Below are 27,525 nucleotides of genomic sequence, written 5' to 3' on the forward strand. Positions count from 1 at the left end.
GGCCCAATGAGATATGTTTTCATGGGGCCCAGAATTCCTGGCGACGCCCCTGCCTGTGACCAATCACACCTTTTTGCACTTACTAAGGGTTTTTTCCTTAAGTCTAAATTCTTGCTTGTGTTGTACGTCGCTTTGGATAAAAGCGTCTGCTAAATGAAATTGTAGAATTGTAGTTAGAGCCGCTCCCACAATTGAGTGGAAAAAATCTTTTATTTTGAAGGTCAGGACCGGATGTATGGTTTCCCTACAGTGTGTGTCTCGGCCGCGCGGAGCTGTCAGTGGAGCAGCGCAGTGGTATCGACAGGCAGGGAAAGTCCTCACAGTGTAAGTACAGTGTCTCCGGTGAAGACCGCCGCTCCGCTCTCTGCTGGCTCCACACTGACGGCTGCGCCTCCAAACGGACTGAAAACACTCCTACACAGCAACTCAAAGCTGTAGCATTGATTTGTTAGTCGGGGGGACATGGCTGATGTAAGTTCAAACGAGTCGTCCACCGCGGACGTGGCGAACAGGTTTGCTCGCAAAGGTGCTCTGAGGCAAAAAAACGTCCACGAGGTCAAGAACCACAAATTCATAGCCCGGTTCTTCAAGCAGCCGACTTTCTGCAGCCACTGCACCGACTTCATCTGGTAAGCCTTCCGTCTCCCACCTCCACCCCCCTGACTGCTGCCTGTTGCATACTGGTAACTTCAGCCGAGTACTCCGCTCCATGATGTAACACAACTTCATGCTAACTGTCCCTTCTCAATCTCCAACCTACACCTCGAAAAGACTTTCTAATGGGCAAAGTGACAGAACATGGGTGTCTAAAAGTCCTCAGTGTTCTCCACATTTTAGTCCAGGGATTCCTTGTTTTTGTCCAAGCACAACAAAGGAGGAGTTATGCTGATGTTATTAGTGTAACACTAAAACTGTTTGTAGGAAACGTACGCTTACTGCTACTGGATTTATGTAAAACTAGTGAGAAACAGGGGAATTAAAGCAGCCATATGACATTTTTGGGGATAAATTAGTCCAAATGAATCCCAGAACCCCATCTTGAGTGCAACCTTAAAGTTGCATAAACACAAATTATTATATTTTTCCGAGATATGCATTGTATAATTCTTGACAGGCAAGTAAATGACGACAGTTAAAGTACACCTTTATAGGTATTTTCCTTGACTTACACTTTACTGCTGTGCAGCTGTTGAGAGTGGACCCGGTTAAAGCCTTTGGATGACTAATAGGTTCCCTCTTTGCTGGCACAAAGTCGGGCTGTTAAGGCTTTCCATCTCCTGTTTTTTGCTGTGGAGAACAACTCAAGTATTTATTGCTAAAAAAACCTTTGCATAGCTGCTGATCACTGGCTAGATTGTAAGAAAAAAATTTGCAGAGCTCATATGGAAAAGCACATCACCCTCACTGCAGAGAAATGGCTGAACACATACACATGTTGAAACACTTAAAGGAGGCACACAGTGTTGGCTTTAAGTAGCAGGCTGTTCAATCAGTGACATAATGCATTTGGGCAGTTTTCTGTTTTCTGTGCAAGATATAAATTTCGTGATATCTTAAGTGTGAGAGGAGTAAACTTGCAGGTAGCCTGTTTGAGTTGCACCCTTGTTTACAGTCCTCTGCCGCTGCAGGTAGGGGTGTGATTTCGAGCCCTTTATTGTGGTTGACTTATAACCTTTACGGTTTTACGGCGTGACCCATGCTCTTTTAAACACCACTCCTTAGCAGGAAAAGCAACCTCAACATGAAACTTTAAGGCAACAACTTGTTGCTTTGCTTTATAATTTTTCAAGTTTTCATGTTTAATCAGTTTGCTATCAGATCGTCTTTCGTTGAGTTTTCTTAATCTCACTGCTTTAGTTTCGGTTTCAGTTGTTGAGCCCATCTGTGCTGTTGGTGTGATTACAATCAAATCAATCATTTGACAGCAGTAGAGCACACAGTTTATAGGCAAAAGTACGTGGACACCTTAAAGTAGTTTTGATTTTTAATTTTTTAATTTGTTTTCAGTTTTTGTTTCATTTAGTTTAGTTTTTGTTAGTTGTTAGCATGCATTTGCTAGTGTTAGTTAAAGGGAAGCACCACCTAAATCCAGAAATCCAACACGTTATTTCCATGGCCTAAACTTCAATCGCTATTTGCAAACACGAGATACTCGCTCTCATAGCAAGAAACCAGAGGAGTAATTCTCAAACTTTTGATTTCATGAAGGCTGAAGCTGATCCATAGACAAGGAATGCTAGCTGAATTGTGCCCTCAGCGCAAAACATGTTTCCATATACTCAGAAAATCCCTCTGGGTGCTCTCGGTGTCATCTATAACATTTTTCACCATTAATTGTCTGTGGAGCATCTCCAGACTTTATACCCTATGACATCACAAATTTGAGTTTTAGCACCCTAGTTGGGGATTTTGGAGAGAGTTGTTTATATTCACTAATATTTTTGTACTGTCTTAGACTAAAGGAAAAATATGTATTCGTTTTGAAAATTGGAGTAGTTCCCCTTTAAGTTTCATTTTTTCAGAAAGGATGCCTCAGATGCCTGCAGCTACTTACACATACAAAACACCTGCTCGGAGAATTATGTAGGAATGGCCATAATGTTTAAGTCTTTTTGATTTGGGAATCAACTTGAGAAATCTTTCACTGCCACAATGAAGAAAACTTCAATTTCATCCCAACCCCAGATGGTTAATATCAGACCTGCGTTGAACAGCTTGGTTAAATGGCATTTGATCTACTGCAATATGTAGTTTCCCAATAACCCTTTCAGACACCCAAACATTACACCCCCCATATGTGATTGTTTAACACCTCATTCCAAAAACACGTTTGATAATCTTGTAATATTAAAGCCTTCACTCCTCTGGAGAGGCTTTCTGTAAGATTTTGGACCCAGGCTGCAGGCGATTGTTCCCATTCAGCCACAAGAGCATTAGTGAGGCTTAAAAAGATGTAGTCCGATAAGGCATGGCTCACAGGTGATGCTTCTGTTCATCCCAGAGGTGATGGACGGGCTCCGCACAGGCCGGTCAAGTTCCTCAGTGGCATGCTCAGAAAAATATATCTTTATGGACCCTGCATTTTTCATGTTGGCGTTGTTGCCAATGTAGAAACAAGAAAAGGCCCTCCCTAAACTGTGCACACAAATTTAGAAGCACACTGACGTCTAAAATATTACTGCTAAATGTTTTTTCATTTGAACTAAGTGGCCTTTCACAAATCACAGAAAAACACAGGAGTTTTTATATTTTTTGTTTTGGAAAGATTTCATTGTGCTTCCAGCAAAATATGAACGTTTTTGTTTTTTTTTAGCCCTGTAATGCTCTTGTTCAAAACTGAAGGACATTATGCAACAGCCTGTCCCTGGTATGAATGACTGAATTCACTGTGTATATCTGTGAATGACAACGAGAGTAAACAGCAATTTAATTCTGCCTTGTTTGTTTTCACAGGGGGTTTGGAAAACAAGGATTCCAGTGCCAAGGTAAAAACTAAATTGACTGACATCTGACTCATTCAGATATAATGAGACCCCCGTGCGCCTGTCTGTGTGTGATGTGTACAGTACGATAAGCACTGGCTTTAGAGATGTCTGCTTTTCTCACAGTTCTGCACACACTTTTTTTTTTGCTGCTGCGCACTTGACTGTTGTAACGTCGGCCACCTGGACCATCACATTTAGGGTCGACCCATTTTTCTCCTTTGTTTGATGCTCCCTTTGAAGCATTAGCTCCATTGTATTTGTGCACAAGAAAAGAATATGTTTGATGGCGTGTGTAAATAACTGATGTGTCTCCTGTTATTTCTGCTAACTGCTATCTTATGACGAATATGATGAGAAATACTGTTGGTGTTGTTTTCATGCACTGTTCCCGTGCTTGATTTGTTTGCTATTTTGCAAGCATGACATTATTTGTTTACCCACAGCCAGAGTAGTGTTATTATGGTCATAATTTGTCTAAATAATTTGGCCCGAAGGAGATGAGCCTAGAAATACATTGCTTTTCATTATTTTAGAGCAGAGTAAACAGCATAGAACTGGAGGGGTTTTTGCTGTTTGATTCTAGTCCTTTTGAGCTTGTTGTTGAATTGGATTTAAAATGTTAATTATCACAGTGATAATAAGAATTTAATGTGCTATTTAACTGTTTACTATCAGTTAAGTGCTTCCTAATAAGTGATGCTACAGGCCTGTGGGTAGAGAATAGTTTGGTACAAAGAGACTGATGGAAGTGCGTTTGATATGAACTGTGAGCTGAAAACAAAAGAATGACAGTTGAGACTATTTTTGAGAAAAGGAAAGGGACAGAAAGTGCAAGACAAGAGGACAGAGAGGATTAGAGAAGAGGTACAAAACGGACAAATACCAACACATTTTGTTCACCGAAAGCTGGATTTCATATCAGCCCGCCATTTTGAGCTTCAGCATGCATCGACTCTCAGAATTCCTCATCTAATGTGGAAACGTTCGGGCTTGCCAAAGTCTGACTCTGAAGGCGAGTGCTCAGGTAACAGCACAGATGATGTTAAAGTGATGTTTCACTTAGAATCGCTCATGTTCATTTAAGCGCTAAAAACAATATTCGAAAGTCAGTTTTCAGTGTTGCTGGATCTGGATGTCACATATATATTTTTTAATTTTTCTTTTATTTAATTACTAATAACAAAGCGTGGGGCCCTTTGACCTTTCAGCAGAAGTTGCGTGGACCATCGAATCACATCAATCCAAGTGTAAACAGGGTCAAAGATAAAAATTTATCAGAAAATACATTGTTATTTAAATGTGCACAAAAGGCTTTTCCCATAATGTGCTAGGACCCCCAAAAAATCAAGTTTCTCATTTTCATTGTGGACACACTTAACTAAAATACTCCCACACACTTTGATATTTGATCACAGGCATTGTTGTTGCATTTTTTACAAAGTCTCATTTCTGGTGTTATAACGTTGTTGTATTACAAGTCATTATCAGATGTCATCTGTGGCAAAGTGTCAAATATTTTCCAGCAGTAAAAATTCAAACATCCAGTGAATGACTTGAGTAGAAACGTTCTCGACTGATCTCTTCTTATTGAGTAGAGCAGATGACAGTCTCTCTTTGTTGGAGACGTAAAGATAATCACTTTTCCATGCGAGGTTTTTGATCTCAGTGATTCAGAAGCTCTTCCCTTGAGAGTGTCGGAGAGAGTGAGACATACAGAGGGCTTTTCTGAATCGTTACTCATCATACTAATGGATGGTTTATAGTGTAGTGTGTAAGAGCATGTGTCGAGGAAATGTTCACATAAAGAAACATGCCTATTAGCCCGTGACTGCTAAAATTCCAACGCCCACTCTCCTGTGTGATCTCCTCTCGTTGAGGTGAGATGCAGTCTGCTCTTATATACTCCTACTTGGGTGAAACCAGGCTCTGTAATGAGTCAGTTGAAGTGTCTGAGTGTTGACAGCCAAACATGTTTTTGCATAACCTGACATTATCGTCAGCGTGTCCGCCAACCCCTCCTCTGCTTTCACAGGAAGTTGTCTTTTCCATCCTGCCTCATTGTTACAGTCACAGCCTTTTATACAGAAGATGATAAATTGAATGATTATAAGGACGTCAGGGAGACAGCAGTGCGTTGTGAGAGTGGGCTCACAAGTGGTGCTCTGAAGATTTTTCCTCAGGCAGCAGAGGCTTTACTGCACCTCTCAAAAACTGACCACTCCTTTCTTCTTCTTCCACCATAAATCCATGCCTGGACCAGTTAAATAAATAATGTGTGCCATATCAAGATGAAGGTCGTTACACTGCAGCTATTCAAAGAGAGAAAGGTCCCCACTTTATAATATCTGTTTAGTCATTAATTATTAAACTTAAGCTTCTAGAAAATGAGGGTTGAGTCCTCCAGCAGAGACGGCAAAGCCTCTCAGTCACTACTTGAAAATGATAAAGTGATAAACCGGAGAGTGGCATTTCTATAACAAGAGTGACATTTAATTTCCAGCCCTGCAAATGTCCTTCTCTAAGAATAGGGTGGGCTGCACAGTGTCACATCACGTGTAGTTTATAGTGTCGAGAGATTTTCTAAATCCAAACTGTGGCTCATATATGTGTCTTATATCATAGCTAATTTAGTGTTTAAGTTTTTGTGCTTATTTTTGAGGTTAGATGTATGAAAATATAATAAGCACATAACCATTTTGCCAGACAGGATGTCAGATCTTAAGTTGTCTTGACCCTTTTGATTATCGGTAAATCACTTAAGACATTTTAATTAAAAATGTCCATATTTCATTGGTTTTAGCTTCACTGATGTGAATTTTTATTCTGGTTTTCATAGCCTTCTGTAAGTGAAGACTATGAAGTATGAGTGTTAATGTAATATCTTTGGTTTCAAACAAAAACAAGCAATTTGAATATGTCAGCTAGGGCCTTGGAAAGTGGTGATTGGCAGTTTTTGACATTTTATAGACCAAATAATTATTAATAATTGGTGCTTGATACCTTTAAGGTATCAACCAAAGTAACAAGTACCAAATAGTATAGAGACATCTCTGGACTGTCTCCCCACCGGAACAGCAAACTGTCTGTTGCTGCCCTGATGATTTAAAGTCTCCCTGGTTAGCACAAACTTACACAGCTGCAGCAGCTAACACAGAGCCGTTAAACAGTCTCAACAAACTCACACTGACACTGAAATGGCTTGGCTCTGTCTAAAGGTAACTTTGGCCATATGATGGTAACAGTTAGCCCTGTCACTTTGGACTCTTACATCTGTCCCTAGCAGATGTGGAGCTCAGTGTGGAGCTCACACTTCTGCAGCACCAGCTACAACACATTCCAGTCCGCAGTGTGATCCTGTTGAGTGCAGTGTATTTGACAGGGTTTACAGATCAGCGAGCCAAGATGCTACCAAAAATATTCTCTGCTTCACACCATTTCATTCACATCATGGGTATCGAATAAAGTACTTTATTGGTAACACTTAAAGGGTACTGGTACTGTTGTTGTAATTTTTTAAACGAAACTCAGCCCTACAGTTTATCCAGAAAGCCATTGTCAGATTAATCAACAATGAAAATAATTGTAAGATGCGGCCCTAGGAATGATACTGTATGTGACAGTGCTGGATGTGGTTTTAATACTGTATTCTGTGAATTAAAATGCATCTCATATTCAGATTGTATCTAGATAAGATTTAACCTGATTATATTTACACCTGGTATTAATTTGAGCCTCCAGTGTCCACCTTTGGATCCAGTCGCTCTGTCCAGCTCAAACAATCGATTGGTTGTAGCCGTACTCCACCCTTTGCTTAGCCATTACTTGAGAAATGGCTCAGTTGCGACATGAATTGTTATTTTTTGCTTGTATACTTTATGTGGACCAAAGGAAAGCAGAAACATGGTCTTGTCTTGACTCCATCAATAAATATATAAAATATTCAAAAGCTTTCTTGTTAGTAGCTTAGCTTGCTAACTGGCTCATTGCTGCTGCCCCACTGATCTGGAAAAAGACATTTACACTTGTGTTAGTTGTTTTCTCAAAGCGTCCCTGATGACTGTCCCTGAGGTGGTTTTGTTGATTGGATCACAATTCATGCTCAATATGTTTTAGTTACCTTGTGATTAAGGACTATTTGATTGCAATCTGATCACCCAAAACACCTTTTAATGTAGGGTGTACAGGAGGTCTGATGTGAGTATATACTGGAAGATGTAAGCATTGTTTGTTGTGCAACACATTAAAATCACCAGAGTTTATTGTATTGAACATGACCTTATGTAGGCGCTGGTGGAAAAAAAAATATCAAACCACTCTCAGCATGACACTTGTAATGAAATGTGAGAGCAAAGTTAATTTTCTGTTGAGTTGATATTGTGGAAACAAACAAGCCTATCTTCAACCAGCATTCTTGATGTTATCTGAACAGTGAACAATCTGTCTTCACCTGGCTGATTTTCCTATAGAGTCTTATTTCAAGGCTTTGGCCTGCTGCCGGTGTGCAGCAAGGTATCTCAAATTAGAGTAGTTCACATTATAATGCAGCCAGGCCGTTTCCAACCATGTCACTCAGCAGATTTACTGTTCATTTGAAACCTTTGAGCCTGGGTTGAGGGTTAGAGTTTCTCATTTGGTTATCATGTCTTGAAGTTCTGATTTATGGAGGGTTAAGCAGACAGTGTAACCTTGTTCTGTGACCTGTCTCACATTAATTCAGATAAACATATTCATAGAGAGCCACAGTTTTCTGTTGGACCTCCTTAAGTGTTTGGGGGTCAAGTGCCTTCTTCAGAGACACCTGTGTGGACAGACACTTATTGAAAAAGAGTGTCATATTCATTCCTTGCTCCAGATTGTTTAGCAAATCCAGGGTTTCTGCTACAAACGGACCTCTCTGGCAGGATTGCATAGATAACAAGATTTTTAGTTCATCAAAACCGCAGTCTCTCGACTCTTATCACAGATATGAAGCAGGAAATCTTGAAAACTTTGGCTCACAAAAACGTACTTTCTGCCTTTTTGGTAAAAAGACTAATGCAAAACTGCTGCTTTGTACTGACTATAATTTAAAAGTGTCTGAGGTAAATTCCTCTCAGAGGACACACTTCATTAAACACCAGAGAGGTAACTAAAAGTGAGAATAATACGTAATACAAGCAGAACTGGAGGACTTCACAAAGTGTTCTTGTTATTCCGGGAGAAAGCATATTCCACTGTTTAAGTCTCATTTTCTGCTCTACCCACTGCTTGTAACACGGATAATTTCTGGAGTGTCGATGCACTCAATGGATTTGTGCTCACACGACAGTTTCTGGAGGGGGACCTCAGAGTTCCTGGGTGGATTGAATGTTTATTGGCAGGCTATAGATAACTGAATTGCACCCAAGGCTGTCCAATTTTCTCTGTTTGATGCACAAGAGAAGAAGCTAATGAGTTTTGCTGTTACCTCCCGAGAGAGGTCTACTTTATATCCAGCCACACAAGTGAGGGCATGCACAGATCCAGGGTGATGGATTGTTGACCCCTGTTCTACCCCGCTAGCTAAATGCATTTGGACCAGTTGTTAGTCGAAAAATAACAACCAACAGAAACAAAACTGTGGTTCAATATAAACCTGGCACACAGTATGATAACTCTAATTATGATAACTCATTACATAAACATGCCCTGCCTCTTTGTTCCTTTGATGGTTAGTGGTCTAGATTGATGTGTTAGATCACACTTCGACAGTGACAGACAAATAATGACTAAAAATGTTTTCATCTGCCGAATCCCATCCATTCACAGTGTCTTTGTTGACCTTGTGCTGTTCTGTGTTTGAACAGTACTTGGAATATCCTTGTGCACATCCGCCACTGTGTCATACCATAAAGGGCCCTGTTGAAAGCCCATGGTCACTGTCTGTACTGGCTGGTACACACATTCTACTATTTTTTTTGTTGTTTTAGTTTTTCGTGTCAATTTGCTCAAAGAGTGCATGCTTCACAGCTGCTGTTTTGACTTCTTCATCTGAGCATTACATCCTGAAATGTAAGCCTAATGCTCGAGCTTAAGCACTGTTGCAGTATCAATGGTGGCCAGAAAAACAAGGCAGATTGTGAATACATTAACCAATCTACCCTTTGGCCTCGCTTCATCAGATATCAGAGGTGTAGACTTGAGTCACATGACTTGGACTTCAGTCATAATGTACTGTGTCAAGACATGACAAAATCAACAAAAGACTTTCAACTCAACTTGAACTCAAAACAACCAACCAGTTTGCTCTTATTGGACAGCAGTTTTGGGTCGTGCACGTGTGTGCTTTCAGCGTCTCTGTACCAGCATTACATCTGGAAAATGATGTAATAGAACTGCCACTATTTTCATTTATATAGTTTAGTTGTGATATCACAGTTTCCTGTAAGCCCTGATGACTCGTTTAAAAACACAATTTGCCAATATGGATTGTGTGCATTGCTCTGTGGAATGAGCACCTTGATACTTTAACACTATTTACATAGCAACCTTGCCTTATATTAAAAAAAGACATGGGAATCTGACTTTTTACAACATGGGACCTTTAAAATGGCATTGTGTTTGTTGATTAGAGCCTTATAACATGTTTAGGACTCGAAACACAAAGTTTGGGACTCTGTACTTGACTTGGGACTTGATGCAGGACTTGCCTATCCTGACTTAGGACTTGACTTGGGACATGAGATTAGCAGATTTGTGCGCCACACAGATGGTGATACATGACTTCACGCTTTTATTTCTCCAGGGCGTTACACAGCCTGTAATAACCTCCATTGTTTTGTGAAGGTTTATTACAATTTCAACCTCAAGTGGCCTGAAATAAACCAAGCTGATGTGTTCCTTAGTGAGTAATGCTTTTAAAGTGAAATTACTTGAAAATATCTCTGCAGTATAGTAGCCAAACAGCTATTTCCAGTTGTGCTTTCATTAGACAGCAAGATACTACATTGCACATTCTTAAACAGATATGTGAACTGCTTATTTTTCAGGAGTACTTCTCTTAGTTTCCTCTATCAAATGGAGCTCAGTTACATTAATTTGGTGGTGTAATAGCAGGGAGCAGAAAAGTAGCAAGGGTTTAAAGCTCACAGTGGTGGAACTTTGAAGTACTAATCCAGCAGGACTGAATTTAACAATTGCCCTTTCAGATTCTGGGTATGCTAAAAATGATTTCCAGTGTCAAAATGAGTTGGTTCCACGGATTGTTTCCTCCAGTTTTCCGTTTGCAGCTACGCAAATATGGAAAAGTCATGCAAACATCAAACAAGCTAAACAATCTAACACTAATCACATCGTTTGACCCTCCAAGAAATGATTCTAAAAGGAAATTATCCGTGACGGACACAAAAAACCCTGCTGACTGTGGTCCTGTGATTCTCACAAGCCCTCAGCCTCAGTTTAGAGCTCTGAAAACCTCAGCGCACCCTGCTGCCACCTTAGTGGCCGTGCCTTTGTTTGCTGTTTCCTCTCTGCTGTAAAGCGACGGTGTATTTAGAACAAAGAAGCAGTTTAATTGTGAACAGCTTTGATGCTACCAGCTGAATTTTGTTCATGCAGCAAGTATACTGCCAGGTCTTTTTCTTCTTCTTTCGTCTGTCTTTTTACTGATATGTTTGTTTTCCTCTGTCATTTCTTGGGCTCACAGCCAGGAAACTGCCCTCTATGGTGCCCTCTGCTCTGGGTGACGGCCCATGGGGTTGCTTCTCTACAGGGCCACTTTCTTTCTCTCTTTCTCCACTCCCACATATCCAATCCCCTTATCTCATGCTCGTAAAACAGAAGAAATTAGCAGTCGATGGTTTGGTTTTTGATACATTTTCTTCTCATATAGTTAACATTGCATGGGCTGCGTGCTTTAAGGTTGAAGATGTTCAAATTCCCCTTAAACTGTTTTGGCTCAGAGTTAGATGGATGTCAAGATGCAAGATTTAGAGATCTTTTGAATGAAGAGGCATCGTGACGTGTGTGTGTGTGTGTGTGTGTGTGTGTGTGTGTGTGTGTGTGTGTGTGTGTGTGTGTGTGTGTGTGTGTGTGTGTGTGTGTGTGTGTGTGTGTGTGTGTGTGTGTGTGTGTTTATGAGACAGAGAGAAGGGGGCAGAGTTCAACATAGGCTATATTTAGAGTTGCTCCCGGATCCCCTGAAGAGACACACACTGCTATGCATTGGGCTGGTTCTGTTTATAGGAGGACACTTGCTGTCTTTAGATGGTCACTCTGTGATTACATAAGGGCTTTGCAGGGACACACACGCTAGTCAGGTTCTGCAGATGTTAACAAGGTAGTGACTTGACCAGAGATATGTATGTTCCACCCATATTTTGATCACTTTTTCATTTTTGTCAGCATCTTTATTTTCTTCTTCCAAACAATTAAAAAATACATCAATCAGTCAGATAACAGTTCCATAAAGGGAACTTTATATTTTAGCTGATTTTGTATTTTTTTCTGTTTAATTTCAATATATTGACCTAAACCTAATCCATTGCAAATACATTTTTTTCTGCTATGATTGTATTTCAATAATTTTGAATATCCTAGTTGCTCAGTATGTCTTGCAGTTACAGAAATATGCACCCAACATAGGCTGTATGGACACATTTACCCTTATCCAGGCAGCTATTTGTAAGGCCTCTATTTGTCTTGTATAAACAGAAAACAGAAGGACACAGATCCAGTTCAGTTTTTTCAACAGAAAGATGACAGCACAGTAAACTGATACAGTGACAATAGTGCAGATACAGACACAAGACAACGTGCTGCCCGTGACCAAAAATATATACGCATCAAATGTTTATCTTGATAAGGCTTTAAACACAAATATCAATCAACAGCATCTATGCACCAATATTGGGGTGGCTCTTTTCCATATAACAGTTGAACAAGTCTGTTACGCACACTGAGAGAGACTTGCACCCTGTAGAAATTAGTCATTCCAAGGTGTTTGACACCTTTAAATCATGGATGGCAATCGGGACCATGACCTGTACAATGCTCCCTGGTGCCTGAAGAGATATGGCCTGTCTGACAGTGACCATAATAACTAACGCTGTTCAAGCAAATCCCCGGCAGTAAAACCTCTCAGTCCTAAAGCCTCCCAGCTGTAAAAGGACCACCACCACAGATTCATGTTCACCATAGAAGTAGTTAAAACAAGTCCCAGCTATTACTTTGTACTACCTTCAGTCCAGACTGCTGTCTGATCCATAAATGCACAAAACAACATTACTGTCGAGCCAACATTAACAGGACTGTGAGATGCTCACTCACAGTAATATCAATTCATGGTAAATACAATATACTTAGCTGGCTTGTCAAATTAAAATGAACAGCAACAAAAACACTTAAACTCACAAAAGTTCTTCTCCTTGTCAACTAGATTCTGCTAATTTTTGACTTGCTGGTCACCTCTAATTAAATCTTCAGCAGTAAACTGTTGGACAAACATGCAGCAGGCAGCAGCATTGTGTTACAACTAATATATAATGCTGAGGTGGTCTGAGGAAGTGCTGAGCACAAGAAAAAAAGGTGTTTTTAGTGATAGTCCATAGCAGTGGCTTAGCATTGAAAATCAACATACGAGGCCCTATTTAAAAGATATAAAACACATGGTCTAAAGTTGATGGTGCAAGTGCATTTAGGACATATCCAGCTCCAGTTTCTGCTGGTTAAATGATGCATAATCAAGGAACAAAGTACAGTGCTAGAGACAAAGGGTCTGTATTTAGTCCCTTAATTAATCATAGTTGTGTTTTGGGCATAACATGAAATCAGCATCATCAGAATGTCATCTCCATTCCCTATAAAAGCCAGGTGCACCTGCAGCTGTTGAACAGCAGCTCTGCAGCTCTGCTCTGCTCTCTGCTATGTTCACATTTTGGAGGATGCAATTAAATTTGTCCAAATAATAATGTATAATTTTAGCCACCTGCAACCCACCCATCCGTCACTGCGTGTATGTAATAAGCGTCTACTCCTATGTAGGTGCATCTTCCTATTTGAATGATGCGCCTCTTTAAAAGCGAGAAAATACTATGCCACCCTGACTTCAGAACAGGTTTTTTGGTCAGTGGCACAATCACTTTCTTTGCCGGATGTAAGATAGGGCCCATGGTATGTTATGTGTCTTTAAGTAAGGTGTCAAACTGCTTTAAACCTCTCAAACAGCCCTCATTCTACGTATTTGTTACGCACTTCTGGTGGGATGCGACACCATTCTTCCAATCAAAGAGAAGCTATGACATCAAGTATTGTTTAGGACCAAACAAACACAGCCAACCTGCTTTAACGATCTTATGTCTTTTGACCCATGTAGCAAATTTGAACAATGTCAGTGTTAGCTCCATACCTCCATATCTTTGTTCAGCTATGATGAGGTAAAACTAAATAAAATGCTTCAATTATTTTGCTTTTTTGAGTGGCACTCTCCCTGTGGTTTTGGAAAAGATGAAGTTCAATTATATACTTTACAAAAAATGCCTGAGCGGATTTTAATCAGTCATCTCCCTGCAGTATTTGTATTATTGTTGTTGTAGTTCTGGGAATGCTCACTGCTGTAAATTGGCAGTGCCACTTACGCTTTCTATTAGCCTACTGCTGTACCAGTAGGTTATGCGTTTTACTTTGTAGGAGTGTGTGTTGTTTGACTGTAGGTAAAACTGATGTAAGACATGTTGCACAAAAGTGTAGGACTTGTTGACAGCTAATTTGTGCTGCCTGTGATCCACTTCATTGCCAAGTATAATACATTGAAACAAATATTTCCTAACTAGGTTTGCTTTTATACACATAACGGATGTGTCGAAATAGGATTCCAAACATATTAGAAAAGCTAATAAAATGCAAATAAGTGAAAACAGCATGGTTCTGACCAAAAACAGTATTGCCAAAGTAAACTGCATGCGCGTCTTGGATTTCCCTGAAAGCCTCTTGTCTCTCTTCCTGTTTCTCGCCAATCAATTCAGACCAGCTGCATTAAGATTAGTCTAATCCATCATGGCGGTCTGCATTATTTATCACCTGAATTCCCACCATGCATTTGGGGGAAATGTCCTGTTGTGTTCAAAATGCGCCTCATAGCTGCAGTGTTTGGCACCACTGTATAAAGGTTTGCACAGAAAAATGCTGCTGTTTGTTTGTGATATTTGTCAGCCTGGAGGGACTGTGTTGGAATATGTAAATCCCAGTGCTTACAAAATGAGCGTTCATCATAAATATTGCTTTTTTAAATTTGTGCGACTCACTGCTGATGTTCAGTCAAATATGTCAATATTTTAAATGGAGTTGTGATGTTTGTTGCTCCCTCGCTGCAGCTCCTCCCTCCATGCTTCAGAGCCTGTATTAAATTACCTTCTAGCCTTCCATGGAGATCTGGACGACACGTTGATGCAAATCTGCTTGTCTCTTGGCACAGGACGGCTCCTGCACGGAGGGAAATACATCCTCTGACACCTGCATGTCATGAGATAATAGAGCCCTGTTCAGTTCCTGATTGCATGCTGTCATGATTCAGCCCAAATCTGTTTCACAGTTTGATAAGGGGATTTGAGCTCAGGAAGGGAAGTGACTGAGCAGTCCCAGGTGGGATGACGTCCATGTTCCTGCTGTCGTGCTGATGCCATGTGGAATTTGAATGGTCAGATTTTTCTGTCTCTTATCTGTCAGCTGGAAGACACAGCTAAAGAAAAGCCTCACATGGCTTCGTACTGTTGTCAGATTTTGATAAACAACTCTGAGCTCCTGGATTTGTGATCTTGCATTTTGGCTCAAACACTGATTTGACTGACTGAATGCTCTTAGCCCTCTCCAAATGTGTCTAAAACTATGTGGAAATGTCCACTGATTTAATTATTGGGGTGATCATCTGTGATTTTAATAATAACATTAAATGCAATTGATTCCTATAAGAATGAGTCATGTATATCTACATGGGGAGCAAATCCTTGTTCACAGAGTCCACCATGTTGCACCACCATGTTGCTACAGTAGCCCAGAATGGACAAAGCAAATACTGGCTCTGGCAGTTTCCCGTTTTTGCATTGGCCCCTGTAATCAGTAGCTCTTCAGCGATAAGCCAGACAGCATCTGAAAAACACAGATTTGTAATGTGAAACTGCTTTATTCAGTGTTTTTACTGGTGTTAATCATCTGGTTTGTTTGTTTTGGAGAGGAAGAGACCTCTGCGGATAATTCGGCTTCCAATATAAACCCTCTGAACAATACTGAAGGAATCCTAACTGGGAGTTTATGCTGGGTGCATGAGAAAAGTTTCAGCTGGTTGCAGTCTCTAGTCCTTAGTGCTATAGAGTCCACTGAATCATTGCTCCTTAAATGTATTTATGTACAATTATGTATATAAATAAAACAAGTTTATGGTGACTAGTGCAATTTTTACTGTTTCCCCTGCACCGAGTTGGCAACAAACATTAATGGAATAGCTTTTTAAGAAATAAGACTTTTGAATGTATGTTGTGCAATTCTGATAGCATTACTATTAGAGAGTTTCCCTCCATGTCGCCAGCTCTTACCTACAAGCACAAGTGTTTTTTGTATTCATGCTGTGTACATTCAATACAAATCCAAGGGAAAACTACGCAAAATATGCATGACTACCCACTTCAGCAATGCTGTACATTTCACACATTTTAAAAATAGGGAAAACTAAAACCTATATGACTTACAGGCAATCAGAGTTGACACAAACGGCTGTTTTATGTTTTACTGACGTGCTGTTGGAATGACGTGGCCCAAATGGAGTATTATTTAATAGCCTTTGTTGGATGTCATTTTTTTCTGAGCCAGAATTCAACAGCAATCTGTTGCTATTCTCAAAAGTGCCATCCTGTGTTTTCTTACAGCATAAACATGACTACAGCGTTTATTTGAAGCAGCAATAAAACTTGTTTTGGATGAACGTCAGTGTGAGAATCAATCCTTAAGAAGCCATACTCTTGCATGTTTGGCCTTTTTATGTATGAGCGTTTGTGTGTGTGTGCGGGTGTGTGTGCATGCATGTATTGATGTATGTGGAAGAGATCTGTATGAACAGCGTACCCATGTAGAGTCATCTGAAAGAGAGGGCCCTGCCAGCAGATACGTGTTGTGGTGTCTGCTCTGTGTTTGCTTGGGCAACTTTGGCCCCTGCAGGAGGAGGCGTTTGGCAGCTTGGTCATAATGGACTCAGGTTGAGAGCGTGCAAATGTGCAGATACAACACAGTGAGCCAAAGGGGTGAGTCTCAACTCCAAGTGAGGGATTCGCCGTTGGGATCCTAAGTAATGGTTTTAGTTGATATTTATTGAGGCTAGCTAGTTATACATGGCTGGAATAAAATCATATTTATCATAGGAAATTATTTTCCATTTATTGTTTCAGCATGGTAATGTCTTTGCTAATAAACAACCATAAAACAAGCAGAAACCGTAAAAAGTTGGTTGGTTTTTTTCACGACTCAATTTTTTGCAACAATGTTTAGCAATCATACCCTCCTTCACACATGCACCGTAACCCTTAAATTATGTAGACATTACTAAGAGGAACTGTCTGTGAGTATACAAATGTCTAAATCATTTGGACCAAACATAAAACAGACAGACACTCTAGAGTGAAGACGACGGGTAATTTACACAACAACGGCAACAAAAATGTCTGACTCGAGAGATGAGGAGATTCAGGAACTTCGGTCTGTAAGGGCCAAAGCCTAAATCTTCAAACAAATTCAAGGAATAACGAGGATACAGCCTCTGCACATGGTGTGCCGGCTCTATCCACTGAGCCACCGGGCACCCCCCGACAGCTGCCTTTACGGCTGCAAACCGTGCTATCATCATGGTATGTTGCTCTCTCTGCCCTCACATGTGGCATTCCTGTCAAGTTGTTTGGGTGTTGCAGGAAGGCCCATAAAGGAAGTGTAGCAACACAACTAAATCTAAAGGAGGTGAGCCATGCTCAGGGCACATGGAAACAACACGACTCACAACCACAAGTGGAACTGTTATGACGCCATTGTCAGCAGCACACATTATCCCTGCAGATACACGCTGTCCTTTCAGAATGCACCAATTTGTGGTAGTTAGGTGAGTCTGACCTATTAAAAGGACCCGAGCAGCTGCCGTAATGGTCCTTAAAATCATCCATTTAGATGATTAAAGCCACGACGATGGTTTCGTTGTTAAATCTACTCTCAGATGGTTGATGATAATGTTTTGCGGGGCAGAATAGTATCATAGGTGCTTAATGGGAGCTTAAGGATAGCTTTTACTTGAATAAAACATTCATTCAGACCCTTTTTGTGTGAATAGGACCACCTGTTGTTCTGTCATTTGCTTGTAGGAAGTGTGCCCACTTACTGGGATTAACTTTTGGGCTGGATGTGAGCAGCGGGTGACAATCCTTCCCTTCTGCTCTGAATCGATGCTTTAACGTTGAAAAGTCACAAATCCCACATCTGTCTGCATGCAAGTTGGCCTCTGGGCTGGCTGCTATGTCCCAAAGCTGGATTGACTGTCTTGCCATTTAACATTGATCCCATGTTGACCTCTGTGTCTAAGTAAAACCTTCAGTTTTAGTGTGTTTATGGCTGGTGACCTTCAGTGATCCACACGGGTCATCATCTCGGGACCCGGCACTCTCAGGATTAACTGACCACTGTTGGTCTTATATCATCGTGGATCTATAGCTACATGTTAGTTAGAATTTACCCTTAATTGATAGCCTGCATTTTATCAGCTTTAAAGGGCAGGCTTGTGAAAAAGACACAAAGAAAATCGATATTGGGACTACTCTCTGTCTTGTCTTTTCAGAACAGGAACCAGTAAAATGATAGGGAAAAGGGGTTTGAACCAAAAGGATTTTAGATATATATTCATTTTTTTTTCACCCTCAACACAGTTTGGAAACCTGTTGAAATGTTTTTGGTGTCTCAAGAAGCCGGTTTGCAATAATGAGCTGACGGGATTGACCGTGGAAGCTGCAGATTGAATCAGTTGCCCAGACAGATTTGTAACGCCAGTAATAGATGCTCTAATTGTTTGCTGAAGTTTCTTTTTTTGCATCACTCATTTCTCTTGATTAAACAGGATAGAACAGAGATACTCAACTTGATGGGCTGGGGTCCCCGGGATCTCCATGGCACTTTCTAATTTTTTTTTTTTTTAATATACCCAAGCACTATTTTGATATATTTTGATGCTTTTCAATGCACCCTGGCACCTTATTTACATTCAAATTACAAACAGAATTCTCAGAAAATCGATTGTGGTCCCCCGGCACCCTATCATGGGTCAGATTTGGCTGTAAATTGAGTATCACTGGGCTGCAGACGTTATGTATTTGTTTTCCTCCTGTAGATTTACCAACCCCTCTTTCTGGTGCATTATACCACTGCTGAAGTGCCAGATCGCTGCCATCAGTGGCACTGAAGTCACTTGTGGATTACAGAGTGCTGAATAATCCGGATGATGATAAGTTTCATTGGGCTCTATCATCTCTATCATCACCAGTAGTTACAGCTGCATGTGAGTCGCTAAGCCTGTGCGTCTGAAATGCACAGTATGTTGTCCATTCTGCTGTATTAGTTTGCTCCAGTTTACGCAAACAAACACACACACACACACACACACACACACACATACACACACACACACACACTGACACAGATCGGTTTTAAGTTATTAAAAGTGCAATTTAGGTTTGTGTATCAACATCTGCTCCCTGAGAGTATTTAGCGATGGCTGTCAGCTTAATCCATACACAGAGCAACATATGGCCTGATTTGTTATTGTTTTCATACTCAGGTTTTCTTGTCCATCACATATTCCACGTTATCTTATTCGTTTTCCCTTTGTTCTGGGATGATTTTACTGACATGTACCGATAAACTTAATCACACTTATATATATACTTTATTAGGACACTGACAGGGATTAATTATATACAGGTGGACAAATTAAAACCAAACCTTGTCAAACAGTTTGTGTAAATATGGACATTTTTAAAGAACTTAATAGGTAGACATGGGTGGCAATCCACACGAAAAACAACACACTGCAGGAAATCTCAATGCATATGTGTTGACATTTGAAAAAAAAAGCAATGTGATGACACAGTCCTGCCTGGTTTTTAATGGAGAAATTAGACACAAATTCTTAGTACCAATAAGTATCATGCTCAGTATACTCATACCTTGGATGCAACCAGATGGAAATCTGTGCAAAAATTACATTCATGCAGAGGTCCAGTAGACCGATGGCACTTCCCATCTGGAATTAAAAGACTTGAATTTCTTTTAAGTCCCCCTCATAGATAGACATAAATCCAATTAAGGTTGTAATTTTAGCTCAGAGACTAAATATTTGTCTGAAGAGGAAGGATTTGTTTCTCTGTTCATGTTTATCTCTCTCTCTCTTCCTCTTGCCTCCTCCCTAGAATTTGTGTTGCCCACTGACGTTGAGGGTTTGACAGCAAACATGCCTGAAGTTCTCAGGCTGACACTTTGTAGCCCTTGAATAACCCCGAACACTGTTACATAGTATACTGGATTCTGATAAGTGGAATCCCAGGGGTGACTTACTGTTACATAATATGAATTCATGAAAGGATATACCAGCAGCAGTGTCCTGGTGATATCGCATTGCAACTTTATTTGATAATGAAAAAAAATCTATAACCCTTCATATAACATCATCTAATTATTTTTTGCTCGTATTGATTTTTGTTGTTTTGCCTTTTTAATCTATAATATTTAGGTTTGTAGTCAAGCTTTTACTTAACTATTTAATATTGATATTATTATTATAGTTTTTAATCTATTTTGTAGATCGTCATAATTTTTCTTCTTTTTTTTAATCAATTTCATATTGTTTTTTTAATTTAGTTTTATTTCACTGTTACCACAGCTTTTCAGTTTTTTCCCCCCAATTTTTATCCTTTTTATTGTCTCGCATGCATTCACTGTAAAAAGAAACAATTTGTTTTAGCTTGAAAAAGTAAGTGTCTGGGCTGCATTAAATTTTTTAGTTGAGAAGAAAAGTTGAAACATTGCAAAATTTCCTCAACTTGTCTTCTTAAATTCATTCAACTTTAAAAATGTTAAGGCAACCTGGACACTAACTTTTTAAAATAAAAACAAATAGTTTCTTTTTACAGAGTTTGCCTCAAATTGTTAATGTTTTTGTCATTTGTTTTTTTTTTTTTTTATAATCTGCACTGTCTGCCTACTATCTTATTACTGGCCTGTCAGTCATTTGTGAAGTACTTTGACTTTTTATTCTCTGACCAGTCTGATTGACCCCGACTGGATCCACTGGGTAACAGCCAGGCTCTATTTTCAAAAATTCCCTCAGGCCTGATTCGGGTCAGGCCTGCTCAGTTCTGCAATGTTTTAATTTAATGTTTGTTTCCTTTTTAAGCAAACCTTATAGTCTTTGTAATGTCATGAATAATGTATGGGCTGTGCTGCCATAAAACCATCCCGATTCCCACTTCTCATTAATGAGGAGAAAGGCTTTAGTCTATGTGTTTTATATAGCATATAAGAGTTTTTTGGGCTGTGCTGAACATTCGGTAGGAGAATGCGCATACTGGACAGCCAATCTCAAATGTCTTGTCCCCGCCCTAAAAAGCTTACAGTTGATTTGCAATCAGCATTTTCATTATTTCTATTATTTCTATTTATTTTTTACATTAAAAATTTAGGGTTTTAATCGGGCTTTGGCCCAAAACTGCTGCCGGGGTTTGACCTGATCATAGATCTAACTTGAACTGCAATAACCTGTATGGTAAGTGCTATAGAAATAAAGTCTAATTGATTGGTTTATTGATTGACAACAGCCGTTTAGAGTGTTTCTTGCAATGTGTCATTCATGTTGTGTTTCAGTGCTGATGCACACCAGGTGCCTTTACCTCATCTTTAGTAGCTGTTAGGCCTGTGACGTGGTTGATGGTGAGGATGGTAACTCTGTTTTCTCTTAAAGCTAATGACTGTTTAAGCCTTGTATTTACAACTTGGAGACTTTCCTTGTCTGTATGTTTTTCTCTCTGTCATTCTGTTTATACAGATCATGCGCACGTCTTTGTGACTCAGAGGTAACATGAGCGGGGAGATCATAACAAAGCTCCGGCTAATGCTTCCGGCTGAATGAACAATTGAATTTCTCTGGCTCTTAACCATCATCATTACAGTTGTGATGTGTGCTTCCAGACACTTTGTGATGTCGTAACGGTGAACTGTTTTTTATCCAAGTTCTTATGCTGCAGATGGCACCGAATGTGCATGTAAAGTACTTTCTGATGCCTCGCTCACTCTTATTTCATTATATGCAAACATTTGAAAAACCAAACAGTGCCCCTGTGTTAAACAAAAGTCAAAGGCAACAGATTTGTGCTTTCATTTTAATTTCGGACCCATCTGGGACGACATCCTAAAGAAATGTGAAAGTCATTTTATATTTTGAAATGCTGCATAGAAGAGAAATACAAAACACAGCAACAAAAAGATTGGTACACTTTAAAGTCAATTATCCTTACCAAAAATCAGCTGATGATGACTATATCTTACAAAAGCTATGATATCACTTATTACAGTGGGTTGTCTTTTAAACACTGCAGCTTGAAATATTATTTTTTCTGGCTGCACCACCACGGCACGCACAAGATAGACTACTGTATAAGTAGTCAGTCATATTGAGTTGCTGAAGGTTGCATATTGCATCACCTTGGAGGAACAGAGTCATCATAAGCTTTTTAGAATGGCAGCAAATGCAGCTCTTGCTGGGCAACATTAAGGGCACCGCAGCTCAAAGGCTACCGCTCAGTGATTGAATCTAAATAGCTGTATTAATTATGTCTGCACTGTATCTAAATAGCTTCCATACAGTATTCATGTCTTAAAAGGAAGGCATAAACTATATCGAATGTCCAATTACTCATCAAGTCAGATGAACACATGGCAAGGACAGGTTATGTTCTTGCAAGCCAATAAGATATATTGTCGCCCAATGTGTGTTTTTTTTTATCATTCTTCTTTTATGAAGTATTCTTCTCTCAGACCATAGATTTTAATCTTTGTTGTGTCCTTGACCACTAAAACTCACTTATAGTTTCCCCTTCCCTTGCTCGTGGGTTTGAGCCCCCCCTTCATGTCCTTACCAGATGTTTAAAAGTAGGTCGAAGGGAAAAAGCAACAGTAGCAATAGGAAAATACATTGTGATACATTGTCTTTTTATGGATGAGAACCCATTAATGTTACTATCAACCATAAAAAAAAAATCCAATAGCTGTCAGAGAAAGACAAATGAACTGTTTCAACTGTCAACTGACCTAAATTACCGCCTTTCAGGGTATTAATGAGGGAATAATGCACATTTGTAAAAGAACAACAACAAAAAAAAAGCTTTTCTGAAAGAGACATGGATTCAACTTTATAAAAGGTGTACCTTCCAGAGGTGCACGCCACTTTGGGTGCGGATCAGAATGCTTTTAAAAACTGAGAGGGTTTGGTTAATCCGTGGGGAGGTGCAGCACCGAACATTACCAAGGATTAGAGAGGGATATTACTGTCTGAATGCATTAGAGGTGTATTAGATAGCTCTGTGATGGAGCACAGACTAATGCACCAGGCTCTGAATTACAGCGTAATCTGCATTTAATTGCCCTGAGTTTTGTTGTGATAATGGCATTATCTAATGGAAGAGCTCTAGAAGGGTTTGTGCGAAGAACAAAAGGCTGAGGGGAAATGGAACAGGCAGAGTCGCAGTTACAGATGTTGGAATCTCGCTTTAGGGTGATTACACAGGGTGGCGAACTGGAGAGATTTTCCTTTTTTTACACAAAGATCGCTTTCACTACCACTGAGATGTTTTCAACAGAAAAAATGCCAAGAATGTAATCAAATCAATCAAATGGCACACAGCCAAGTATCCCTATATTGGGAAAGGGCTGTTGCCTCGGTTGCAGGGTTAAACACTAAATATTGATATGCTCGGTCCCTCTCTTTGTTGTCACTGAAAAGCCAGCCAACACATAGTGTCATTATTTCCCCTCACCATTGTCTCTGTTAACCTCTTTGTCGTCAGTATTTGGAAAAAGAGGAGGAACTCCTGGAACCTGTCGACCCCTATTCGATATGCAGTAATTTACTTTGACTCATGTCTGCAGACAATGCTTCATCATCTATGCACACTCCTGGTAACTTACAGGAATGACATAATAAAACATTCATTTTAGCTGTTTTAATGGATAATTTGTCAGAGCCTTTGCTAAGCCCCCACAGTTTGGTGGATGTCGTACTTAAACCTGGTTGGTCTGTCACACCAAGTCAACCTCTTATACACCTTTTCCACTAAATGAGCTGTGGTTCCTGAACCGGTTCCGACCGGGGCTCTTGGAAACCACTTTTGATCAAAACCATTGTAATCAAGGATGCCTCAATGGAGGGTGTTGCACAACAGCAGTAAACAGTAGTAGCAAGCTGGCATATTGCACTGATTGCCTGCAAACCTTTGTTCAGTTAGGACCAAGTATTAACGAGAAAACATTTTTTTTTTGTCTCTATTGTTGCCTTCTTCATTCCCTGTGTCCAATGTGTAGGAGAATAAAACACCCAATGATGTTGTCACTGTTTGCACTCAAGGTCAAGGAGAACCTGCTATTTTATGGCTCCAGCTGGGAACTTACTTCTTTGGTTCTGAACCGATTAAAATTTTTGTCTAAATGCTCCAGATGGTTCAAAATTAGGTGTGTAAACCAGAATGACACCTGTTTATTGTTGGTTATCTGTGTGATGACATGAAACAAAGTAATGGGTTTTGCAGAAGCGCTATTTGGCCAATACAATGTGGAATGAGGTGTTAACTGACATTAGATGGAAAATACGAGGCTGAATGTCATAGGCAGAAATAGAGAAAGCACATCATTAGTGTTTTTAAATTTATCCAGTGCGAGATCAATGCAAATATTGTTGGCAGCATTGATGAACTGCCAATATGGTTCAGACTGTAATTGGAGGGAACAGCTTGTGCAAAGCAGAAAACATGTAAGCCTGGACACACTGAGTATAAACCTGCCGTCACTTAATACAGTAAAGCCTCTACCTTGAAGTTTCACAGCATGAAGAGCCTCTGTCACGAGCGTATATCGAAATGTGTTCTAGCTTTGCTTCCATAGTTTGTAACTGACGTTTTCCTTGATTTTTAAAGCACAAACTGAAGCGCATGCAAAACATTTCTAAGATCTGACAGGAACATTTGTTTTTTGGAAAACATGACAGAAATATTGATCCTTTGCTGTTCATCTTGGAAGCATTTCTCAGAAACACCTCCCTCGCTTGTGTATGATGAATGTGAGCTTCGCCTTAATTAAACCGGATCTCTCAATCGATGAGTCAAGAGTCCAGTATAATGAATATTCAGTCTCAGTCGCAATACACAAGATAAATACTGTTAACACTGTGTATATCTGTGTATTCATACCTCTTACTGTTTTTTCCACATCCTGTTTATTCTTTATTGACTGGCTTTGTTGAATACTAGATTATGATTGGTCAGTTACGGCATTCTGCAGTGTGTTACCGCTGAAATACAAACTGCTGCTATTACTGACCATGTCAGTTACTAGAAGAGTGCTGCTAATGTATGTTTCTGCAAACCAACATGTTCAGATTTCATATGTATCACATCTAAAGTAGCATATAAGCTGGGTGGTGGTATATGTGACACATAGGCGAGATGGCTGCCAAGCTGCATACCGCTGTTGGAGACCAACAAACAAAACTGGATGTGTGTTAGTGAGTCATTGCTGTGTTTTCATCAGCTTTTTAGGCTCCAAACATGGGTGTTTTGTAGCAGCCTGATGGTGGATACTGCCACGAAAAGTGCTTTTGTTTTTCAACCTAGACATTTTTGCTTTTCCCACACGATTTTGCCTCAAAAACTGTGTATGTTAAGCCAAAACATGATCTTTTCCAAACTGTACTCAGGTGGTTTTTGTGCCTAAACATCACCACAAGTTAACCACAGCCTTATTGAAATCAAAAGTTTCTGCTACAGAATAATGTGCAACTGTAACATATCCACAGTTTGTAGAAATGTCTAATACCAACATTTTTTCAGCAATTGGATTGGAATAATGGTCTATTGCTATGGATACAATTCTGATCATAGACACTTAGGGAAAGCAATGAGATTAATTTTAAATTAAAAAAAATAATTCAAGTCCGAGGCTATTTAGGTGCAGGAACCTTCAACTTTGCTTCGGAGTCCTGCATCCCCCTGTTCTGGTTTATTTTGCAATATTGACCCACTTTCTGAACATTATCCATATTTTATTCTGTATATACTCTGTACATTACTTTGCACTCTACAGTACTTGTCCTCTATGCAGTTACGTAAAAGTTTAATGGAATCTAATCCAAAACACAGGCAACTGTAGCGTCCCTCTGGAAATATCATTGGCGGTCTTCTTTCACATGATTAAAACCACTCTGCTGCTGTTGGTGTGGTGCAGGCATAAAGCGTACAGGTCCACTAAATCTGTCATTGTAGATCCTGAGAAACATTTAATGTGATGGATTAGACTAATACTCTCAATACTCCCCATCCTCGATCGAATCTGTCACACTGGTATTGTGGGTTGAGTGAAATGTCCACTGTAGAGATTCAGTCTATCTATAGAAAATTGGTTAAAACACATTACTCTGGGAAAGCAGTTAAAACAGTTTTACTGTCTGTTATTTAAGTAAATGGCCATTTTTAACATATTAATTAGAGGGTATCACATTTTTTTGAATAATGCAGAAAAAAACATGAAAGGTTAACGTAATGATTAACACAGAAGTTAATGATCTCTACATTTATGACCTAAATCATGACGCCAGAGGGATTTATATCCAGTCAGGATTAATTCTCACTTTACCTCTTTGCCTTTGATCTGATATGGGGGAGGAAACTTGTGAAAGTGATTACCATAAATCACTGAATCACCGATGATTAATTGAAGCAACACATGAGAACGTGACATACTTTTTCTTGTTCCACTTCTATTGTTTTACAGTTTTTTTTAACAAATCATAGACAGAAAGATTCAATATAAATCCAGTTCCAGTACAGTTAACCCTGCCACAATCTGCAGAAAAAAGACTTTTACAATCCTTTTCAAAAAAGTTCCCCTTGTTCCTCTAATAGATCATCTAAATGCCTTGTTAATCCTGCCACAGATTGCAAAGTGCTTTTTAATCCATTTCACAAAGACAAGATGAGACTTAAGTGTCTTTAAGCCGGTATAATACTGTAAACATAAAAAAACATTTTTTTTTCAACAGACGTGTGCTGTGTGTTGTGGATATAAAAAAAGACATGGCTGTTTAAGCAGTATCAACAGCAGCTCATCTGTAATGCTACTCTGCATCAGTAAAAGGGGAGAAAGGATTTTAGAGATGAATGGGCAAAGTAATTCTCTCCATGTTCTGTTCTGATGTTTCAGCGAACAGGAACCCTTTTACAAATCCAACAAATTTAATTCAAAACCTCTTTTGTTTTTAATTTATTCAGTGTAATACATGGGATTTTATGAAAGTACAGTGAATAAGGTACTTTGCCCAAAAAACGCAACTACAAATAGAAGCCCCCAAAACATGCCAAATTTGTTTCATGACTGGCTAAGAGGACAGTTGGCTGTCAGCTGCCATTAAAGACTTACAGGACATCAGGAGCAAAGAAAAACTACAGAACATTTTGTGAAGGGATCATTCCAGCTGCAATTCAGTGACCAGAGAAGTAAATATAGGCCAGAGGTGTAAAGTGGCTTGGTTGGCAGTCACAGTTTATTGTAAGTTTCAGATTCAGATTCAGATTTAAATTCAGTTTCATTTTTCAGCCACAGAGGTTGCCGCTTATCCCTTCCCGGATCTCAAATACGCACATTTTGCATGGTTGTTATCATGATGACAATAGTCTGTCCACAGACAGAAAGGACACATAAACACCAGGCAAAATACTTAAAACTGCGTCTCTGGTTGTTCCCGCTACAGTAA

At 39.6% G+C, this 27,525-nt stretch overlaps 1 protein-coding gene across 3 annotated transcripts in view; it reads left to right on the plus strand.

The window, feature by feature from the left end:
- Positions 1–260: 260 nt before the first annotated feature.
- Positions 261–27,525, plus strand: part of prkcaa (protein kinase C, alpha, a) — a 192,285-nt gene continuing 165,020 nt past the window's right edge. For 2 of the 3 annotated variants that reach the window (XM_088075654.1, XM_088075653.1), the window contains exons 1-2: positions 261–629; positions 3,454–3,485. In XM_088075654.1, the coding sequence (XP_087931780.1) occupies positions 463–629; positions 3,454–3,485 (199 nt within the window). In that variant the 5' untranslated portion in view covers positions 261–462. The remainder of the gene's footprint in view (positions 630–3,453; positions 3,486–27,525) is intronic. The other variant, XM_042484741.2, reaches the window with a different exon arrangement.

The sequence above is a fragment of the Plectropomus leopardus genome, chromosome 3, assembly GCF_026936395.1.
Source record: "Plectropomus leopardus strain MGB_pleo_1.0 chromosome 3, ASM2693639v1, whole genome shotgun sequence".
Classification (NCBI taxonomy): domain Eukaryota; kingdom Metazoa; phylum Chordata; class Actinopteri; order Perciformes; family Serranidae; genus Plectropomus; species Plectropomus leopardus.